This window comes from Epinephelus lanceolatus, chromosome 5, assembly GCF_041903045.1.
Source record: "Epinephelus lanceolatus isolate andai-2023 chromosome 5, ASM4190304v1, whole genome shotgun sequence".
Taxonomy (NCBI): Eukaryota; Metazoa; Chordata; class Actinopteri; order Perciformes; family Serranidae; genus Epinephelus; species Epinephelus lanceolatus.
In genome coordinates this window covers 24666915-24690818 of record NC_135738.1, presented here as the reverse complement: position 1 = coordinate 24690818, position 23904 = coordinate 24666915, and the positions used below count along the sequence as shown (strand labels likewise).

Sequence of the window (23904 nt, the reverse complement as noted above, 5' to 3'; positions counted from 1 at the left end):
TACATAAATACATCATAATTTATTTGACACACATAGACAGTCAACACCACAACCTCATCCGCATAATATGACATCTTCAGTTTCAATGGGTCAGCAGAACACTTCTCCTCATTACAATAATTTCAACTAAGCAAAAGAACAAACAGACGAGGAGATAGATATGGCCAGAATATAGCAGTCTGTGTAAACATCTACAGGAGATGGACACACACTCACCATGGGTGATCCTGATGGCAAGTTACACCATGGTTGTCTAAAGAGATATTAGACACTACACAGACTGAAATCATTATGAACGGAACAGAACATCAATCAGTTAGGTCCTTGCCTTACCCTGAGCTCTTCTAACAGCCTCTCTGACATCAGCTTGAATCAGAATATTACCAGGACGTGTCTATCACACACACCTGCTTCACAGTACTATGCTTCGAGTTGGACGGCTCTGTCGTACCGAGCTTTAAGGCCTCCGTGTTCATGTGACTTCTCTGAACCTGGCTCTAGGTGCATGATGTGTGTGTTTGTAAGTGTGTTTTCTACACACAGTTGCTATTCCAGGTACCAGAGCGCATAAAGGGGGTGGTTGGTTAAAGGGGTCGTTCAGTGGAAAGTCTCCTGAGGGTCCGGTCTCTCCCCTCACTTCACCAGCTCTCTAGCTCCATACCAACGCTTTCGAATGGGACGAGTTCAGCTGCACGTGCTCGTAGTGCTCCCCGTTCCCCTGGAATCAAAAACAAACACGTTTACTTCGCATTACCTTAAAAGACCTTTGGTATTTCACTTGTAAAAGTGAAACGGTGCTGTGATTCTCACCTTGGATGCTATGGCTTTGAGTTTGCCAAGCAGAGAGGGTTTTGTGTACACGATTTCATCCTCCATGTCTCCTTCGTTCTCTCCCTCCATCACAGCACAGCTGTCAGCTCCTGGCATCTCACACTCCTTATTGGCAGACATCACCAACCGCGAGTACTTGTACTCCAACCTAGCAAAGAGATGAGCGACAGAATCAATACTGTAGGGGAAAGAAATGAACGTTGTCCTCATGAATATTGACAAAAACTGCGATGTGACAAGGAAGGAATGGCAGGAGGGACGGGATCAAATGAGGTGAGCTTGGAGGAGAGAGAGAAAGACAAGAAATGAGTAGCAAAGAAGGAAATGGCAAGGAGTAGGGAGGAAGAAAGAAATTACATTTGTAAGGAAGAACTGTGAGGAGAAGTGGGACAGGAAGGAAAGAAAGAAGCAGTAAGAGGAGGGATGAAGTGAATAAGGAACACAAGATGGAAGCAGTCGAGCAAGGAAAAGGAAAAGAAGGGAAGCAAATATGAAAGGAAAGAAGAAAAAAGGAAACTGAACCTTTTGTTCTTCTTCCAGAAGTAGCAGGTGAGGGAGACAAGCAGCACCGCGGTGAAAGCCCCCAGCCCTGCGCCAAGCCGCACCCAGAACTCCATCCCCTCACATGGTAACGTTTTCTTTTCAGGCAAGGTCACACCTCCCATACACAGCTTGGGTTCAGTCCACACGTACAGCAGGTCCTGAGGAAGAACATACACACATGAGGCACCAATTAAGCCAGAACATACACTCAATATTGCACTGTTCCCTCACATACAGTGCAACCTGCAAGTATTTTGGGACTTTAATTGAAGTGGCTTTACTCCAGCATGTTGAATTTTAAGTGAAACAAATACGTTACGGGTGTTTGCTTTGGCGAGGGGATATGAAATAGGTTTTAAATTCAACACAGTCAATGGGATGTGGGCGTAAACACCCTCAAATTAAAGCTGTCAGCACATTGTTTCATTTCCAATCCAATGTGCTTCACTCAAGAACCAAACCCAATGTGTCCCAGCACTGCAATAACTCTCTGACCACACACACCTGGTGCTCTCCCTTGCAAGCTCCCTCTATCTGGTGGTAGTCTCTCTCTGTGCATGTGGGACAAGCTCCCGAGCTCTCCCACAAGAAATGAAAGGTGCAGCCGTCGCATGTTCCCGCAGGGCACTGACTGTAAGAGCCAAACACAAGCTGTCACTTCTGCGCCACATCACAGCATGAATAAGGGCAGCATGTGATATTAGACAGGAGGTGACAGAGATGTAGTACCTGGGAACTGAGAGCTCGCCTTTAGTGCTTTTCTCTGGGTTACAGCGAAGTGTCACCACCGCGCTTCGACCTGACTCACAAGATGATGTCGCCTCCAAGGACCTTGGTGACAAAAAAAAAAAAAAAAAGAGAGCAAGACAGAATCTTAGAGCACTACATTTCTTGACAAAGAGAAAAATACCTGACATGACAGAGGTACCTGTAGTAGAAGTTGACATCAGGGACTTTCTTGGAGGTCTGAGGGTACAGCTCTGGTCTCGCCCTTATTCCATCAAGTGTACTGTCGACTGTTACTCCTGTTAACACACAAATAAGGGCTGATATAATGTGTGCATGTACAATAATGTGTCTCTGTCTCTCTGTAACATGAATATGACATTAGGTGGACCTTTTCTTGCCATTATATCTTTTTATCTTTTAAAGCAATGGCACCAGATGCAGCTCTCTGCACCACCACTGTCTGCATCTAATGCTCACTAACCCAGTAATGTGTCAGCCAGGTTAATGGACTGCGAGGCGAGCGCCGTGTGGAAGCCTCGTCCGGTAGCTGGGATTATAGTTGACTGACAGATGAAGGTCTTGACAGCGTTGGCACCTTCGCCCTTCTCCCTCTGGGAGTCGGTGATGGATAGGTCTGTTACATTGTCTGTGCATACCGCCAACTGACCCTTGAATAAAGGAAAAGAGCAAATAGCAAGGGCGATGCATTTGTATACACAAACTTCCGACTGTATTGTCTGCAGTGTGAGTGTGAGTGTGTGTTCTCTTCGCACCTTTCCTCCACACAGGCTGATGTTGAAGTGGTGGAAGTACTTGGTTCCTTTGGAGGTGAAGCTCGGGCCATTCATCAGCGATCCTACATACCCAAGGAGGCTGAAGTCATAAGTCAGAGTGACGTTGCCTTCTGTGTGGGTGAAGTGACAGTCACTGTAACATATGCTGTGGTTCTGTGAAGAAAAAAAAAACATAAATATGCATAAGGCTGTGTAAAAGTTTTACAAATGAGAGCTTGACTCCTTTCCGCAACACTAACAAACCTTGTCGCTCTTGCTGGCTGGTCCACAGGGTTTGCAGGCGTCTGGGCCCGGCGTGGCGTGCGGGACGAGGTATGTGTTACGCGGACACTCTGTGCACTGGCTGGTGAGCGTGTCTATGTAGTATCCAGGTGGGCAAGGCACACATGTAGAGCTGGAAGGTTGGGTGCTGAGGGCACAAGCCCGGCACCCAGAGGACACGCCATCAACAGCGTTACTCACTGAGATGGAGTAGATTCTGGCCACGTCGTTGACATACCGGCGTACCTGAGAGAGACAGACAGGTACGGAGTGAGACTGCTAATCAAGCTCTAGGATTCATCAGCCTCATCTGCCTTAGCACTCAGCAGCCTCAGATTCATCAGCCACCACCACCACCACCACCACCACCAGTGTCTAGACTCCAGGGGGGGGATTTATCTTGCTGCCGCTCAGATGTCCCTCGATCACAAAATATCTCCCTCTGGTGTCCAGGCAACAAAGACTTCTGTTAAATCTTGATCAGCACAAATCGTCTGTTAATCTGTACACTCATATTCTGTATTAAATATTATCTTTCTCCTGACTGAAATAGGTGCTGTGGAGTTTAAAGAGGTTTACACAAAACAAAATCTTCTTCCAGAGGCTCTAACACCAACCCCTGCACATGAACGGATCACAGCGTGCAGTATTGGTACGTTATACAAGATGTAATTCTGCCCTCACTTAAAACGCCCACACTCCTGAAAAAAAAGAGCAAGTTAATGCTTCACCTAAGTGAGCCCAGTGATAAAGTAGTCTATTTGATTTGTGGTCTGGTTCAAACACTAACACCACCTCAGATAGTATCTTTAATACCCAACAGAAGGGAGTGTTAAGTGTACCAAGTGTGGAGTGGATTTAAAAGACTAAAGGCTGTCCCAGTTGTTGTTTGAACTTGCAGAAGTGGGAGCTCTGAAAAACTTCCTGATTTGTTTTTCAGAGCTCCTAGTTCTGGCTGTCTTGTTTCTGGACTTAACACGATGAATATATGGGTTGTATCATGAGATATGAGGCTAGGTTTCTAGACCAACTGGCCTACTCCTGGGTCTGCGGCTCCACAGCTGAGCACAGAGGTTCACTGTGGATTTGCACAGTGAACCAGATTTCTATTATAAAGGGGAACTTGCTGTGTGATCTTCGTTAAAGGAATACTTCAGCCTCAAAATGACCATCTGTATATCAATTATCAACCAAGTGTTACACTGAATATTTGAAGAAAACTTTTTCTTGTGTGCCTCCGGTGAACGGAGAATCCAAAAACAGAGAAAATTCTTGATGAATTCAAGTAGAGGGGTGCTGCATTTACCAAAACACCCATTTACAAACTCTCACAACGTATGCAGTATAATCCAAGTCTCTTTAATCCAGTCACATGCTCAGTACTTCCCAGGTAGGCAGCCCTTTCTGACAACAATCTCAGAACCCATCAGCTATCGGTCTAATGACGATAAAGTCTCCCGGGGTAAGGCCCAATCTTTTGGGCTAAGCCGGTGAAGCCAGCGGACATCTGGGTAAGACTTCCTCTTACATGCACAGGTCATTTCTGCTACTCTCTATCTAAGCGTATATCTGTATTTGAATGCAGGTAATTAAAAAAAAGTAACATAAAGCTAGCTGTTTCGATGATAACTGATGGATTCCAAGATAGCATGTTGGCCAATGCGTTTGGCCTCTCCACATAGACTGTTTACCTGCCATTCAGATATGATTGGTCAATGCTTCTCAAACTACAAACCAGGATACTTTCAATAACACAATCTTGTCTTGTCACTGTCAGATTACTGCGTAAATATGCTGAATCTGTTTATAGAGATTATTCTAATGGGAAACTAAACTAAAAGTGAAACTTATCTATTTATTCCATCAGTAGTTTGTTTGTGTTATTGTGTGACTTTTGTGGTTCTGAACTATAAAATAACAATAATGATCGAAATGTATTTGATATAGCACCTTTTACAGAAATGAAATCCACAAAGCGCTTCACAAAATCCAATCGAGCAAATCATGCAATCAACAAAAACAAAAGCAATGTAATAATTAAAACAAAGCAACAAAAAAGTAAAACATAGAGCAAATACAGGCTAGTGAGGCCTCAAAAAGAAACATACCAGGGAACAAGCACTGGACAGTTTAGGGTGAGACAAAGGCCATTTTGAAAAGATGGGTCTTCAATTGTTTTTTTAAATATTTCCAAAGAGGCCGCAAGTTCCATAGTGTTTGAGCCACTACTTCAAAGGCACAATCACCTTTTGTTTTGAGTCTTGAGCAGGGGGACAGCCAGTTGGTCCTGTTCTGAAGACCTAAGGGACCTACTGACAATGTATGAATGGAGAAGGGAATCCTGAGTGATGTGGGTTGACCTGCTGGACCTGGTTAACAGCCTAGCAGCAACCCTAAACCCTGACACTACAGTCACACAATAACACACACAAACTAGGCAGTGGTATATCAGCAACTCCCATGTTCAGGGAGGTAGAATTAAATCCACAGGGGACATTATTGATTATTATATATTGCATCTACTTACATCTGAAGGTTGGTTAGTCCTCTGGAAAGCCCATGTGTAGGAAACCGAGGCATTCTTTGTCATGACGTGTGTGTAGGTCTGTCTCGTTTTCGTCCTCTCCCATGATTCCACCACCGTAGTGCTCTTCCTGTTTACATCCTAAAATAAAACAAGGTGTTCACTTCATTCACATCGCCTATGAACAATGTGTATGGAGCAGCAAACATTTGTCAGGAGCCATTCTCACCATCATAAAGTAAAGCTCGCAGTCAGCCACGCATACTGTTTCAAATTCAAACGTGATGCGACCAAACTCCGTCCCAGAATGGCTTGAGATAGACGTGGGGAGCCTGGTGGCAGATGCAAACAGAGAAGAGTGGAATCAATCACAACAAAAAGAAAAAGACAGCTCGGTGCCAAGAGTGATGGAGACTGAGAAACACAACATGACTGCACTCACTTGAAGCCAGGGACGTGGATGTTGAGGATGAGGTAATCATTATCCGAGCTTCCTGCTCCACTCTGGATGTGATCTCCTGCTACCTCCCAGCCTGAAGGACAGGACAAATCCACATCACTCACTCTGGTCAATCTACTCTAAAGGAATAGTTCAACAATAAGTGAAATACACTTGCTTTCTTGCAGAGAATCAGTTAGGTGGATCAATACCACTCTCATGTCTGTATGGGAAAAATAAAGCTACAGCCAGTTAGCTACACAGCTACGTCTACAGCTACTAATGTAAAAACAATGTGTTGTGGTTTTACAGGCAGCTATGAGATGGACTATTTCTGGGCTAGGCTTCTTGAAGTGTTGTTGTCATCGTGAGGTCGCCAGGCAACCAGTGGAGACTGCCTGCTGCAAAGAAATTGTCCAAGATACAAGGTGTTAATTACTGAGTTTTAGGGCCCTGACACAGCAAGCTGAGGATCAGTTATGAGTCAATGTTGGTGAGCATCGTCCGCCCTAGTTTTTGCAGTGTAGCACAAATTGGCCTCTGTGGGCTGTTTTTCAGCCAATTCAGCATGTCACTTTGGCGTCTGAGCCGTTAACAGTTCAGCTCAGTGCACACGTAGACAAAGGAAAGTGAGGAAAGCAAACAAATGAGTTAAGTCAAGAGGGCGTGAGATTGAAACACAGTTGTCACATGAGGTAAGGTTATATTTTAGCCATTAAGCTCTGTGGGTGGATACAATGTTGGCTAGTGCACGGTAAACATCCTATTTTTTGTTAACAACAGGTTGCGTTGTTTATGTGCTAACTGACTAGCTAGCATCTTGAATCTGTCCTGTCAGTCCTCCAATTGACGAATAGAAAACTAGCATCGCCTGCTGGTATGATGTTACTGAGATATCTCCTCTCAAGCAGGTGCTAGTCGGCCATTGACTTCAGTCTTTTGCGGTGGGTTCAAGCGCAACTTTTTGGCGAGACACAAGCAAGGTGAGGCGACGCAACAGTCTGTCTTTGTCGCCACTAGTTCTTTGACATCGGTTTGGTGTCTGGGTGTTAAGAGGTTCTGGTAGGTGGACTTTGTTACTTTCGGAGGCAGGTAAGCTTCTTCCGCTTATTTCCAGTCTTTGTGCTAAGCTAAGCTAAGCTAAGCATGTCTTGGCTTCTACAGACATTAGAGAGTGGTATCCATCTTCTCATCTTACCTTCAGCAAGAGACTGAAGAAGCATACACCCCACAATCTTGGCATATTCTTTACAGAGAGGCACACAGGGAGACAGAGAGCACCATTGGACATATATTGCCAAAAAATACCCACCGTTCATATTGTCACATTTGGAGTTGCCCACATTGAAACAGGACGTCTTCATGTTTGCAGGAAGAATATTCCACCATTTATACTCGTAACCCAGGGTAGGCTCAGTGCCAGCTGGACACTGCGTACATGCTGGGGGGATGAACACAATGAAAAACACAATAAGAACAACACACGGAGCAGAACTAAATCAACTGAAGGAAAATGGCAGGGAATAACAAAAAACAAATCAAGTTCCCAGTACATTTCATCCCATCAGAATAGGTCCCAGGTGGGCATGGCGAGCAGGTGGCCATGTCATTGTTATAGAAACCGGGGTTACAGGGGGGGCAGGGCTCCCTCTCTCCACTCGGAGGCAACGACTCAGCTCCAGTCACACCCTCCAAGCAGATCTTAGGTTCAATCCACTTATATATGACCCGCGTCTGTAAATGACACAGAGATGGGGGGTGATGGACTGGAACAGAGGCTGTGATTACAGAATGGGACTTCCGTGAGTGTTTAATCTAGAGGTGGCCTCTTTTCTCTCACCTTGCCTTCGTGGTCACACGCTGTGTGGATTTGGAAATAGTCCTTTTTGGAGCATAGAGGTCTGTCCTTACACATGGCGGATCCCTCAGCTTGGAAAAGAGAAGCGGTGAAAGTGGCTATCATTTAAAGGAGCAACTGCAGAATATATTTAAGAGTTTACACAGAGCCCCACAAATACAGGGACACTTTAATGAGTAAAGCAAGCAGCAGAATATGTGATACAAGATGTGAAGGTAGATAAGGAATAAAAGAACAGAGAGAATAATGTGCTCTGGAAAAAAAAAGAGTGTTTTGGCAGAAGCCTGCTAAAAACACAGCAGTGAAGCACAGGGGTCATACAATATGCATAAAGAGGTGTACTGAATTAAATATGTAATATGTTCTGAATACTCTACTCACTTCTCAGTGACTTTACTAAATAGGACATGCAGTCACATCATACGAAAGGAATTATAAGAGACCTTATATCAAAGCAAATTAAAGAGGAGAAAAAAAGCAATTTTTGTTTCATTAAGACCACTTAAAAAAAAAATCACAAATGGATGAAACGATCATATCAGACAGCCAGATTTCTGTTATTATGACTAATCCATCAGCTTCTCTCAAACAGGGTACGGTGAGAGCCTTACGTGTGGAAATGTATTCATGTAAATCCCTATTGAGAATCACACTAAAATAGATCAGGGAGCGTTACTTTTATCATCAGAAATCGCATATTAGAAAACAAAAATTTGTAAAATGTAAATAATATAGGAGCTTTATGAAAAATACAAGAGCACGCTCGCTACATCATCTGCTGCTCCCTCGCGATCACAGAAGCCCCCCCGCGCTGAACTAACAAGCATGCTTCTCCTTCTGAAGTTTGACTAATGTGGCTGAAAATAGGACAAGCTCTCTTTCTATCCTTTGGCTGTGCCGTGTGCTTCTGCGAGCAGCACTGATAACAATTAAGCTACACTGACTACTGCACTGCAGTTCCATTATTTCGTTCCAAAGATTCAACATTAGTGCGGATTTGAAATGGCGAACATGTGCACATCTTTTTCTTGTGTGTGTGTGTGTGTGTGTGTGTGGGGGGGGGAGTGTGTTCTACCTGCATACTGAGTGGTTGTGTTGCAAGGGGTGCAGGAGCTGGCGCCATGACCAGCGAAGGTGTCGCGAGGACATGGTTCACATGTAGAGGAGCCGGGGGTTCGGCTGAATGTCCCTGGCTTACATGGGAAACACTCTGATGTGTAGGCGACTCCTGATAGAAGGAAATGAGTGTACTGATTTGTCATCGATTATAGTGAGAAGTTGGGAAAAGAGAATTTCCCAATTTGTCACTGACCTTCTATTTGAACATTTTTCAGCAAAACAGGCTTCACCCCTTTGGCGCCCATGAGGACTCCACCTGTCCTCCAGTACAGGATGTTGGTGCCAGATTTCAGATTCACCTAGAATAGAGATGGTTTCATGTATTATCAGTCAAGCTGTGGCACAACAGAGAACAGTAAAGAAAAACAGGACTTTGCTTTGTGTAGCTTCAATTAAAGGTCCAGTACGTATGATTTAGTGGGAAATATTAGCAGAAAAGGAATATAATATAAAGTATGCTTTCTTGAGTATATAATCACCTGAAATTAAAGTTTTTGTTGAGCCGTTTATATCTACATAGGGAGCATGTTGCATTGCCATGTTTCTACAGAAGCCCAGACTGGACAAACCAAACACTGGCTCTATGAAGGGCCATTTGAGTTTTCACTTCAGCCACCATAGTTAGCAGCCGTTCCGCGACAAGCCAAACAGTGTCGGAAAAACACTGATTTTTAACACAAAACTACTTTGTTCAGTGTTTTTACCAGTTTAAATCACTGGGTCCATTTGTTTTGGAGAGGATACGACCTCTGCAGATAATTCGGCCCCTTTTAAAAACCTCCTAAACGTCTGGACCTTAAGTTATCAGAGAAAAAAGGTGAGCATACATCAACAGGTACAGAGCTACCGGCCTGTCTGCGATGAGGGGAACAACATCATAGACACACAGATTTGTAATGTAAAACTGCTTTATTCAGTGTTGTTACTGGTTTTAATCACCTGGGGTTTCATTTATAAAACGATGCGTAGGATCCATACTAAAAATGCATGTACAGAAAAAATATTCGACAATTTCTACATTTAGGCTTCCACCTCACCATCTGCGTCGCCAATTTGCTGTCTCCAAAATGTTCATATGCATGGGTCAAAGTTTCTGTCATCAAGTCTGTTTTTATAGACTATAACTTTTGCGGGGGAAGTGGCACACACCTCTTTCAGGCCTCATTTTGTGCGTATGCAATGTTTATAAATGAGACCCCTAGGCCATTTGTTTTGGAGAGGGAGTGACCTCTGCAGATAAATCAGCTTTCGGTAAAAACTTCCTGAATGTTGATCAATCCTGACCGGGACCTCATGCTGGGTACATAGTTAAAGCTTCAGCTGGTTCCAATCTGCACTCATCACCACTAGATGCCATTAAATCCCACACACTGTCCCTTTAATGAGTCATGCCATCTTAAAATGCTGGAGCTGAGCCTTTACTGCATATGGTCATTTCATTTAAATGGAAATAAAGCACAAAGCTGCACAGTGAATATTCTGCAAAGCAATAACTCCATACGTGTCAAGTGCTCTAATGCACAGGAGAATAATGTTACATGACTGAATTAACTGTCTACTTCACATGGTTTAATTTACTAATTCAAGGTGATTTATAGGTGTAATGATGTAATCAAACTTCAGCAGAGAACAACTGAATTTTGAAGCATGTTAATTAGACTGACACAAAGGTATGCTGCTACAACACATGCTACCTATGCAGACTGATTTCATATTGTAAACACATTTTCTTGGACCCATGAAGTTCAATCTTAAGCAAACAGTACCACATTTTAGTCCACAATTTTTTTCATTAGACTTGACCACAAGCTAAAGGCAAAAGCTGTAGTATGCTCTTAAGAGGATCCACACAGTGCAAGAACTGAACTATTTACACATGGCAACTCACTTTTACAGTGTGACTGGAAAAATACTGGCGAGAACAATAAGTGATGCCAGCCTCTGTCTGTGTACTAACAGGCTTCCTGCTTATATCCACCCATTCCTTGTGGTACCGCCTGAGTTCAACACATTTAATTTCCACAGAACAAGGCCAGCTGCCAAGGATGTGTCCTCCGTGGCTATTGTTCATCTTATGGCATGCAACACTTACCGTATGGGTTGCCCATTCACCATGATTGGTGAGCTTGAGCCACTTCGTATCAGCGGACTGATCCATCTCCTGACACTGGTCATTCTGGATCTAAACACACACAAATCATCAGTGTTCATGAGCGGTAACTCTCACCTCTTTTATCTCAATGATTTATAACAACAGTATTCATTATGTACACTCATGCAGTTATACGCAGCACAAAATATTAAAGTATTGATGTGACATCTTGTCTCCGGGCAGAACTGTGTGTCTTCTGTGGGAGCACTTTTATAGAACAATAAAACATCTGTCTTCACCATGGAAAATGAATGTAAATTAAAGATAACCATTTTTTTTTATCTTTCCAGCACACCTGCCTTCAATTAAGCACTAATTAAGAGACTCATCATTTGACTTGCCGTAGCAGACAAAAGCACAGGTGACTCTTATATCATTAATTAATGCTCCATTTAATTTAAGTGTGCCAGCAGTAAGCCATATCAGTGAGCCAGCATGCACAATACCAGGGTGCTGGAACTGGTGCGCCTAAATGGAATGCAGCCATTAATAATGTTGATTGCTTTTCCTGCTATGACGTATCAGATGCCTATTAATAAATTCTTGAATACAGACACTTAGGTTGAGTATAGTATGTTGTCTGATGCATGCATCTAATGAGAATGACGACGATCTAGGGCTCATTCTCACTACATTTAGCTTTTTTTTCACACACATTGTGCACATTACAATTTAGGCCATTTATGACGAGTTAATTGCTTTATCTATTCAGTTATTTAACCATTATTTAACCTGGAAGTCATTTCCACTCAGTTTTGTGTCTGCATTTCAGTATAGTATACACAGTATGACCCTAGTGTTGAATGCAACAGACGAATAGACATGCCACTGCAGAAATGGCAGAGAAGTTAAGAAGTTTTGAAAGTTTTTCACTGTCTAATTTTGTGGAATATGTGCAGGGAGAAGTACAAAGACAATAACAGGACCAGTAATGCAACGTAACAAATAAGCAAATGGGAAGGTCGGCCTGTCAGGTGTGCAGCCAGTTGTGTGAAATTTGCTGTTAAAAGACATATGATCCACTATGCACACACTCTGTATGGGACACAGCTAGCATGCTACCAGTGTGTCAGCTAGCTAATAATGCAGTTGAACTTTTAACTTAGAAAAATGCATAAATAGAGCTGTGTTACATTCATCGATCTGTTAGCTTTTTCGTTTCTATGCTAATCACCTCTAGGGCGGTGCTACAGTCAATGTACTCGAGGCCGGACGGGCAAAAAACAAAAACAAATGGAGAACGAGTTTCACAAACACATCGGAGGTCATGCAGACTCTCCTAGGAATTAATGGACTTTCGGTTGACTTGCATACGAACACAGAGCTACATGGAAACGAGGCATAAAACCAGCTTAAATGAAACAACTGCATTCCATTTACATAGACTTAACATGTCTTCAGATGACTGAATTTTAACGAAAGAACTGAACGGTCCAAAAGTGGGTTACAGGTCCATTCTGAATGGACCATAAGTGACTCGCGAACGTGCCAGGTTTATAGAAAACATGATTTATTTTGAAGCACAGTGACAGTGGCACATAACTTTTATTTTGAAGTGCCGTTTCTTGCTGTAGAGTTAGTGACCAACAGACAGCTACTTGACAGAGACAGCAAACTAGCTTGAGGCCATGGCCAAACACAAGTATGATAATGAATATATCAAACTGTGTGGACCTTGAACTAATACCTGAGGAGAGATCTGAACCTTGTGGCTGGACCAGTTGAGAACCACTGTTCTACAGGGCGTCCAAAAACATTTCACTGGCAGTCCAGACACTAACACACCAGAAGTGAAAAGATGAATGTTTGACACTCACAAAGAACTCAAACAGCAGGTTGTTGTCTGGATACTGGTACTCAAAGCTGACAGAGCCCTGCTTCTTCAGATGGACAGCATAGATGAGAGAGACTGTGCACTCATCCCTGTTGGACTCCAGATAGTTTCCTTGCGGTACCCAGGACGAACTACGAGGGAAAGGATATCAAATTAATTTTACACTTACAAAATCATATTTCAGTTTTTCTTGCATCCTACTCACACACCTGTTGCAGGTGAGCCCGTCATCTCCCCGCAGACTGTTTTCCAGCGACGTTGCCAGGCTGCTGAATCCAGCAGGCATGGAATCCCATTGGTCGAAGCGGATACCGCTGCCAAGGGAGTAGCTTCCTGCTGCACACTGGGTACACTCCTGAGCCGACATCTCAAGGAACTCCCCAGATTTGCACGAGAAGGCTGGAGGACACAGAGGGACGAGGTACAAAGAGGTGGAACGATCAGTTAGGCCACGTTGTTGCATTTTGCTGCAAGAATCACACACTATATAGAATTGCACTGACTAAGGACGACAGAAAAATGGTCATGCAAATCACTGCAGCATTCAGTATAATGTAGCCCCAGTGATCAGGGAACTTAATCCTTACATCCTGTTACACACTGTGTCTGTCTCTGCGGCTCTTTTTTTTCCACTGAGCCTTCACGTCTTCTGCATCTGCCAACTTTTTCACACTGCCAGCTTTTCCTCATACCTGAGCTGGTCAAATGCCATTGTGATGCCTCTTTATGTTCCACAGCAACCCAGGCAGAAATGCTAAATGTGTGTGGGTTGGCAATCTGTGCAGAGGGTAAGTAGTGTGTGTAAATGTGTGCAGCAGGAATTGCTTGTAGGTGTCATTGGATTTAAAGGTAGTTTGCTGTGGCACTCATTTTCATGGTAACATAATAAGTGACGGTATTAACTGGGCCTGTTGTTGCATAATGCAACATACACTGAACAAAAATATAAACGCAACACTTTTGTTTTTGCTCCCATTTTTCATGAGCTGAACTCAAAGATCTAAAACATTTTCTATATACACAAAATGTCAGAAATGTCACAGTGTGGCAGAAAAGATTTAGGTTGAAGTCTTCAAATATCTCTATTTAGCATATATTTTACACATGTTTAAACTGCATACAGTGGAAACTATTCTCATGCTAAGAATGGATCATTATGAGATGGATTGGCTTGTTCCAGATGTTTGTTGCCTCATATTGGTGAAACCACTGTGGACCTTTCAATTATCTTACACACAGATTTCACCAGTGATAACCTCAACTGAGCCATTAGTGAAGGTGCTTTGACAGCACAGGGCAAACCTGTTCTAAGTGAGATCTAACAAAGAGCAAACTCGTATGACCACGTTGTAGAACATTAGTGTCTTTTAACACAATTTACGTCTGTCTTCCTGGCTCCATCTTGATGAGGTGCCTTTCACCACAGCTGAGACGTCTGTGAGTCCCCTGCCTCTCAACAAAAGAAGGAATTTAACACTCCTTGTGAGTCACGTTTTACTTGGCAGATCTGTTTTACGGCAGACATTAGCACTGACAAATACTATTGTAATTAGCAGCAACTCTGCAAACTTTCTTTTTATTCTAAGTGTTTATAACTAAGAAGCTCTATTTGGACAGATTTTCTCATGGTGATGTCCAAGACCAGAGTGTATCAAGACCAGACTAGTGTGAGTTCCACACTGCAGGACACACTTACTTCCACCCATTCAGACTAGCAGAAAACAGACGAATATTCCTCCTCATTCATGTATTTTATTGCCATACTGTATATATGTGTGTATGTATAAGTGCACCATAGGAAATGTCTTGATAAAATAAGCACAAGGCATTGCAGAGGGGAATTTTATGAGGGGGAGTTTTCCGTTGTTTAATGAGAGTGAACAAATACAAACAATAAGGAGCTAAAATCAACTTCACCACCTTTACTCGACACTCCTTTTTCGCACAGGCAATTTAGTGACATCCACACAACTGTGGTCTTGAATGGTCTTGAAGTAAAATCCCTCATCCTCTTTTTCTAAGACTGAGAAAAGACCAAGTTGAAATGTGGTCAAGTCTGAGGCAAGACCTTTAAAAAGCGGTCTAGAGACTATGAGGCCATTTACACGTACATGGTGATTTTGATAAACGGAGACATCTTCCTTCGTTTGTGCCCTTCGTTTACACGCAAATGGAGATTTCTCCTCTGAAAATGAGTCTTTCTAAAAACTCCGGCCAGAGTGGAGATTTTGGAAAACTCCGGCTGCGCGTTTGCATGTAAACTGAGATAAACGGAGATAAACAAAGTATATATAGGCAACCAACGTCACAGTATGCGCTGGAACTTGCGCCTGTGTCAAAAGTGCGACTTATGTTGCTATGGTGACAATGGATACATGGAAGGCTTGAGCTTCTCGTTACACTGCCACCTACAGGTTTGGCATGCTCTTGTGTATATCTACACGGGTAAGTGTAAACGAAGATCTTTTTGAAAACGGAGACGGTGAAATGTCCATTTATGAAAATAGCCGGCAACGTGTAAACGGCCTCTAAGACTGATCTCAAGCTGGGTTGTAGCTGTATACCATGATATGAAAATTAATGGTTTTGGTACGGTGTATAATCGCTTGTCTAACGCAACCAGACAGAGAATTTCACCTGCTCGCATGCATCTCCTTTCCTATTTGACAGCCTCTCTGATTTTTTTTACACATACTGTCATTAAAAAATGGTTTCAAGCTTTAAGGGGCTTTTTTGCCTTTATTTGAAAGGACGGATTCAGCATGTGGGGTGGACAGAGGGAGGGTGACATGCAGCAAAGGGCCATGAGTTGGGACCAAACCTGTGGTCGCTGAGACAAGGACACAGCCTTTCTACGAGGGGTACCTGCTTTACCAGGTGAGCCAGTGGGCGGACTTCCCCTTTAAGTTTTAATTATAATAAAGCGTTTGCTCAACCAAAAAAACTTCAGTTTTCATTCCTGTAAGCATCACTGTAACTGAAAGTAATATTATGATTGTGACATGTTGTGTACCGTGAGATTTTCTGAGATGCTTATCATACCGTGAAAACCTCATATTGTTGCAACCCTAATCTTGTTGGTGGAACAGAGATATGAGTTACTGCACCTCATATTAGACACATGCAATCAATGTGAGTGAAAACGTGGCCCATTAATGACTGAACAGAGACATTATGTGGCAGTGTTTTGCTCTGAGAGCTGGTCTCAGGATATCCAAACAGGGTCAGTCAGGCTGTAGTGGTGGAAATTCCAGGCTACTTATAAGAAGGTGAGATACACACATCAAGTGTTACTCTCACTGATACACACACACACACCATATACTTACTACACTCTGTGCCGCGCACTGGCTCCGGCAGTCCAGTGCAGGCCCCGGGGCTCTGAGGGATGGCCACTCTCCACCGAGATCCTGTGCTGTCACACTCTGTGTACTCATAGTAGTAGTCCGTCTGCCAATTGCACACACACAAAAAAACATCTGCATAAGAGATCAGTCGCCACGCCAGCCTCGGACCCAAACAATGAGCAAATGTAGGCCAGAAGCAGGTCAGTAAACATCACACCACAAGAGGCCTCCACCCACAGCAGAGCCCTGAGTCATCTCATTCTGGGTGAGAACGCATCAGAACAGACTAAATAGCTGCATTAACAAGCAGCACTGAAATTAACTTCCGTATCCAGCTGCTCCAGGCTCACAGAACATGACCGCCCGTTACACTGTGTTATCTCCCAAACCACAGCCACTCTTCTGCCCTGGATACACAACATACCATCTCCATCTCCGCGGCGATGGGAAGAGAGGGGGTTGGTGTATGGCAGCAGGCGTTTTACCAGCTGCTTGTCACAATTTCAGGATGAACACTTAGACATTTGATAATAATGGTTTTAATCTGCGGTCTGTGAGCTTGATGTTCTCGCCTCCACAGAGCTTCTCTCCATCTACAGAGGAGGGTGGCCTCGTTTCTGACAGTTTACATAATGTTGCTCCTTGAGCCAAACCAGACTTTGACACCGCAACACATGCAGGCTGCTGTGTGTGGAGTGATTTTCACTGGTGTCCGCAGGGTCCTGGAGATAGAGCTCAGTCACAGTGATGATAAAGAGAGGAGAGGGCCAAATGAAGCGTAATTATCAACCAGACTCAGTGGGGGTTTTTTTTTTACATTATTGCTGCAGTGATTTCACACACACTGAACTTATCCATTGTGAGCTGTGGTCAATCACTGATATGGCACACTTTCAATGCTCATCTCACACCATAATTCAGCATGAGAGTACCTAAATGCATTTCATGAGACATCATCCCAGAAAATGTAGCACCACACAGCCCTTCAGCAGTAATCTCTCAGCCAGTGTGAAAACAGAGATTGACCCAACAATTTAAAGGAATGTTGCTCCTCTATCTCGGGACTGTGTGACTGAGCTGCCAGCCTGGCCCTGAGGAGGTGTTGAGCTGAGCCAGACCACTGGGAAGGAAAGGCCAGTCCATGCAGGAAACTGATAACAGCCTCAACAGCACTCGAGTGGTGAAGTTCAACACACACCAGGCTGGTCACAGATTCATGTTGTTCTAACTTTGCACAAACAGCCATGATTAAAGATTTGTTCCCACCACCTCCTGCAAATTGTGATTTTAAACAGGGTGCCATAATTCGGCCCCGGAGACGTGTCATCAATTTATAATCGTATTTGATGTGGTTATTCTGGATTACCAAGTCACTGTCAGCGCGCGCAGCCCGATGTGTGCGCTTCTTCTTTTTATTACCAGGCAGTGAGCTCCATAAACAGCGCAGGCAGAGAAACAGGATGAAGCCTTACTGATCGGCTGTGGCATCTCTCACCTCGCTACACTGCCGCTGTCCTTTGGCCCCGTCAATCAGCCGGAGCGTGCAGAGGATGAGAGCGCAATTGGCGACGAACCAAGCCGAGGACCGCATTGTGGATCATCCAGGGGGAGAGAAAAAACACAGACCTCGATCCAGGATGGATGATCGTATCATAAACCTGAGTCGGATCGAAGGTTTGCTCGGACACAAATGGACACCTGCTACTGTCGCCTCTTTTCGGCAGATTGTAACCCTCACCACCTGCGATTATCCTCAGACTGTGCACTCCGGGGTTGCCTCATCACAGTCAAGTTGGACAGATCTGAAAAAGCACGTCCTGCTTTGATTTTCAAAGTAAAACTTGCGACGCATGTGTGCGCAAAATATTGGCCACTGGCTTATTTTTCCATGCGTATTTGCTCGAATAATTTCGACTTACATTTTTATATATGTACCTTACTTTTCACTGCCCTCATATTCCTTTATATAAAATATATTGTCACATTATTTTGAAGGCAAAATACAACACATGAGGTATTATTCTGGCTGTGCGTGCTGGCTTGACGCAGCTGTGTGTGTGTGCGCCTTTAACCACCGGCTCTGACGCTCCTATGACGTATCAGGCAAAAAAAATACTTTGTTATCAAGCAGCTGTGACAAAACAACAAGAAAATGATGCTCAATATATTGTATAAGCTATATGTATTTAGGTTACATGGAATATTATGAAATTAAGATGTAAAAGCAAACGCCCTCAAAACAAACTGACCCATCGAGGTCAGTGTTGCAGATTTATTTAGGCTGGTGAGAACAGATATTTTTTAAATGACCAAGCTGCGTTTTGTCCTCATCTTTAAAAAACAGCTTGGGTCACAGACGCAGTGTATTGTTCTTATATCCCAACCATTGCAGTTCACACCACTGACCGCCAGAGGGAGGCCCTGCTCTGCTACCCGTCATCATTAGGCCCCACTGTATGATGGATCACTTTGGTTGTTTGTATCTGCCTTTAATAACTACAATGAGTTTGTATTTTCGTGCCTAAATGAAATGATTCCTTAGACATAAATGGCTCATTTGTAACTATGGAGTTCTGGCTTAGTGAGCAGAATTATCACATCTGCCAAGTCAAGGACATAAGGCTGTGAAAAAGGCGCAAACAAACTGTAGCTTAGAGGTCAGTGTTATGTCTAATGCTAGAGTGTGAATAAATGGTTAAAACGAACACAGTGAGGTTCAATAGGGCTACATTAAGTAGGCTATAATACAGGTGGGGTGAAATAAGGCCACACAAGGATTGTGTTGTAAAATACTGTGCAACTATGAATCTTCAGAATATAGGACCCACTCTGTTAAGACATCCTTGATACAATTACACTTATTTCAACCAAGCTTCCCACACCAATGTACTGTTTACATTAATGTGAATACAACATGGGTCTAAACTAGGGATACTGAACTTGCTTTGCCTTGAGGCCACTTTTGCGAACCGACAGGAGGCCAGGGGCCAGTGGCAGCAGCCCTGCACAGATCAGATGTACACAGAGACGTTTCTAGGATTTGAGGATATTTGAGGCTTAGCCCAAACCTCCGGTGGATCTTCCACTGGCACTAATTGTAATAAACAAGCTTTATTTTGAGGCTTTTTATGGACTCATGCAACTTATTTACATCAAAAGTACAAAAAATTCCTAGTGTGAATAAATTTAATTTCATTGTGAATTTAAAAATGGTTGGGGAGCCACCCAGCACCCTATCACAGGCCTAATTAGTAAGGCTGTAAGTTGAGTATCACTGGTCTAAACCGTATTCAGGGATCTAGCAGAGTTCCTGTTTACAATTGTCCATTTAAAAAAGGTGTATTCCAACATTTAACACCCTGTTTAGTGTAGTACAATGGTGGTTCTTCAGTAGTGCAATGATGATTAGGCACCCATTTAGGTATGTAGAAATGTGTCAGTCTTTCAAAGATCCACAGTGCCTCCATCGCTCCTTTTAGGGTGTTGTCACATGAGCAAAATATCATTCAAGTTCTGCCCTCATACTGTAAGTTAATTTTAAGTATTCTATCAGAGCCAAAACATTGCAAATGATATATATATATATATATATATATATATATATATATATATATATATATATATATATATATGTATGTGTATATATATACATATATGTGTACATATATATATATATATATATATATATATATATATATATACATATATTACATAGCATTCCAGAAAGTTATCACTCTATATTTGCATTAAATACTCCTGGAACTGTATCCCCTCTAAGTTTCTAAATAGTTTGTGCAAACTGTATCTCTGTTTACGTTCTGAGACAAAAGAGCTCATGCATATTTCATGATCACACCCTGGTTCAATTTGTCAAGGTGTGTTACACTCACAACACAGCGCTGCCTAAATAAGAGAGTATCTCACAGAGACGGAGAACTCTGCGTGTTCATAACAGATTTAGTTTCTTATAATGAGACAGAGAGGGGAAACACAAACTATAAATATGTTTACATCAGAGCTTATTGAAATACCTCTTTAGAGGATGGAGATTATAACTGAGGTCTATTACCTACACAATGTTTACTCTTCACTAAATGAATACAATAATATGGCCTGCAGACTCTCTGCATGTAGGTCTGCCTGCCATAAAAATTAACTGCTTTTGTTAATGCATAAAGATGTTAATCTATCTTAACATTATCTAAAGTGATTGTTTTTGTGTCACCTAACAGCACCACAAATACTACCAGACTGAGTCCTGCAACTATCAGCAGCCTTGTACATGGGGCATCTGCTCTATCCACTAAGCCACCGATCCCCCAAATTTTGTCCTTTTTTTCACTAAGAAATAATAATATAAACAACGCAAGTGCAGATTTGGAGGTTCTACATCTGGATGTGGAAGTTTTTGCTTTTGATTTTACACTCAGTTGTCAGTTTATTAGGAACGTTTATTAAAAAAAAACTCATACAGTCGAATACAACAGCCCTGCAATAAATCATACCTTCATAAACTTCATAATGTTCAGTTTTATTTAAAACTTGTTTTCATTTAAATCTTTATGAAGACAATTTTTGCAGCATAATAAAAAAAATAAAATAATTGAAAAAAAAATAAGCGCCAACAAAACAAATACTGATTGGGTAAATACACATTTTTACAGCCTTAAAGATTAGTGTATCTATTGATTAATATTCCAGTCCAAGGTCTTCTATTTGAGTTTTGTAGAGTCAATTTTCCCAATTTTCTTTCTAGTTGTGCCTCTTGTAGTCTCAGTGTGTGTTTCAATTTCTCAATTAAAAATATTTCTTCCACACTTGTTTCTTTCTTGCTTGCTACTAGCAACATTTTGATTAAATGTCTATCACTACCAATAACATTTTCTTCAGAAAATGTACATAGATAAAGCACCAAACAGCTGTTAGGATCCTTGTAGTCTAGTATGTATTTGAAACAGTTTTAAAATAGATTTTAGTTCAAATTTGTGGTGAGCTTTTGGAGCTTGCAGTTCGTGGCACTGTTGGATTATGTCGTATTAAACTGGGAGAAGTATATCAGCTCTGTTTAAAGAGAAAAATCACAGTCTATACCATCAGCCTGCTGACATGCTGCATTAAAATGTGTCATCACAACCGCTGTCGACGGTGCTGATCCTGAGATGACCAGAAGCTATTCACCTGACTTCCCTTTGTTGATACGCCAGCAGGTAGGATTATTTAAAAACTGTCAGATGCCAGTTTAACTGACCAGACAGAATTTGCCCTTTCAGATACAAATTTTGCATTTTAAATATATTCTAATGCAATAAACATTACATTGTGTTTTCCTTATTATTGTAGAACATGTTGTTGGTTGTGGATGTTTGTTTGCTGACGTTGTTTGGTTTTTGTGGTGGTTTCCAGCATCTTTTTATTGCATTGATCAGCAGTAGTGCTCCTAATTTCATTTTATACTACGTAATGACATTAAAGGCTTTCTAATGTAAGCATTTGAACTTGCCACTCAATGTATGAGTTGGATCAAAAATGGTCCTGTAAATCTTCTTTAAGAACAGATGTACGAGGTATTTATTTTTTCCTGTAGGAATAAATTCAAAGACCCCTTTTATTTTGTTTTACTATGTGCTCCCCACCCACATCATATACATAATGGCCAAGACATACTGTTGTACTATGTATCGGCCATCCTGGGTGAGTTTAATGGTTGTCTATTTAACCCCTAATGAAGCTGAGATGATTGATGGAGCAATGGAGATAATGTATTTTTTATGTTATTTTAACCCCACCTGCCACCACACAGACTCTCAGTTGTGTTTTATGGCATACATAATTGTGTTTTCTCACCCTAACCCTATAAAGGTCTGCACTGAAACAGCGTCTGCTCCACTGTACAACCAATAAGATGCTCTGCATACTTGTCACAATGTATGCTTGATACTATGCTGTGAAAGATACACATTCACAGTACCTGGCTGGATAAACTACTGATGCAAGCCTGCTTTATGTGATTGTATGAATATTTAAGCAGCCGGCACCCAAGGGCAGCTGGGTTTCTCCCATCTCACCCATTCTGTGTGAAGGTCGGCCTCAGTGTCTCTCCTCCTTTCTCTTTCTCATCGGAGGCCTATCGCTTACGGTGTTTGCCTGTAACTTGAACGCTCATATTCAACCATCTGTAACAATCCAATAACCTTTACACCCTCGGCCGCTGCTCCGTGATCAGATGAGTTCATTAATTAATAGTAGAGAAGTGTAGGGCAAGTGTATTAGTAACTGACCCTGAATCAGATGGTAACCAGAGTCGCTGTGGCCCAACCCCTGCCTCTAAAGTCACAACAGACTAGGGACTACCTGGTCATGTAATGAGACACCCTGAACTCACACACACACATGAAAACCCTGAGACTCTCACACACACATAGGTTGTCAGAGAGGCAGAGAAGGAGAGCAGCCCTCGCCTGAAAAGAGTGGTCAAAGCCACTTTGAAGCAGCCTGGCTGGGAATCTATTTTCTGTGAGAGAAAGAGAGAATGATGTGGTGACAGATCGGCCTACTGACCGAGAGATGGCTGACACAGTCTGGACTTTTAAGGTCAGGTCTGGGATAAACTGATGATCCGGCAGCTGCTGTTGGACAAGGGGACAACTCATGCTGCTGTGACGCAAGAAGACAGTGGAGGACAGCTATTGAGGATATTCATTGGCATGGATTAGACTGAATGTCTACCCTGGATAAAAATGTTTTTATTCCATACGTCACTTCACAAGTGTGGAAACAGTTGGCTTGTTGGTATGTAGTGTATTTGCCTTAATCCCACTTAAAGGAAATGATGTATATCTGCTGGATATTGCTCATACACTGCCCAAGTGTTTGATGATGTACAAGAAGCTTCTCCAGACTGCCTCCCTAATGTTGCCCCCCACACCAGAAAACCCCTGATCCACCTGATGTCAGTGCGATTACGTTTCATTTTACTGTTTCTTTCAGTCATTTCTGAATCCCCCAGCATGCACGGACTACCTTGCTCCTCTCTGGGCCACTGTTTTGGTAATCCATCTGATGTTAACACTGATCCAATACCTGCTCAGGAGCCAAGCAACTCCAGGCAAAGCAGAAATAGCCACAGACTTCCAGCATCAGACCCAGTTGTATCCCAACCAGAAGCCTTACCATGCAGCCCACAGGAGCAGCAGCACAAACCGTCCCAGAGGACAGTCAGCTATATCTCCGAACACTCCACCACAACCATGAAAGTAAACGGTACCAACTCAAACTCCATCCGCTGCCTGCAGGACACAGATGACGAACCATGCTTTGAGTCACCTCCAGCCTGCCGTAGCCTCTCCCAGAGCTCAGAGGATGATGAGCTAGAGGTGGAGTTTAGTCCTGAGCTGGAGCTGAATTACCCTCAAATTCCTAGACCCTCCATTATAATCAGACAACCTAAGGTATGGTAAGAAGGCTTTGGTCAGT

The 23904-nt window shown here is 42.7% G+C and overlaps 1 protein-coding gene across 2 annotated transcripts; it reads right to left on the bottom strand.

Moving 5' to 3' along the window:
* On the bottom strand, positions 1 to 18195 carry elapor2a (endosome-lysosome associated apoptosis and autophagy regulator family member 2a). 2 transcript variants are annotated; one of them, XM_033635976.2, is made up of 22 exons: positions 17927 to 18195; positions 16414 to 16534; positions 13294 to 13483; positions 13068 to 13215; positions 11191 to 11280; positions 9292 to 9397; positions 9055 to 9207; positions 7962 to 8050; positions 7675 to 7855; positions 7434 to 7562; positions 6125 to 6215; positions 5912 to 6014; positions 5686 to 5823; positions 3141 to 3404; positions 2877 to 3050; positions 2585 to 2771; positions 2303 to 2399; positions 2104 to 2205; positions 1879 to 2005; positions 1354 to 1532; positions 811 to 979; positions 1 to 718 (listed from the first exon to the last, which is right to left on the bottom strand). In XM_033635976.2, exons 1-22 carry the CDS (start codon positions 18020 to 18022, stop codon positions 650 to 652), a joined length of 3003 nt encoding a protein of 1000 aa, XP_033491867.1. In that variant the 5' UTR covers positions 18023 to 18195; the 3' UTR covers positions 1 to 649. The 2 variants fall into 2 exon arrangements, with proteins under 2 accessions (XP_033491867.1, XP_033491868.1); XM_033635977.2 differs by lacking the exons at positions 13068 to 13215; positions 13294 to 13483; positions 16414 to 16534; positions 17927 to 18195 and adding an exon at positions 11370 to 11480.
* Positions 18196 to 23904: the final 5709 nt, after the last annotated feature.

Coding starts and splice junctions, on each gene's coding strand:
- elapor2a (XM_033635976.2), bottom strand. CDS start 18,022: ATGCGGTCCTCGGCTTGGTTCGTCGCCAATTGCGCTCTCATCCTCTGC. Junction 8,051..9,054: donor CACAACCACTCAGTATGCAG/GTAGAACACACT, acceptor CTCTTTTCCAAG/CTGAGGGATCCGCCATGTGT. Junction 5,824..5,911: donor GCGAGCTTTACTTTATGATG/GTGAGAATGGCT, acceptor GTTTTATTTTAG/GATGTAAACAGGAAGAGCAC.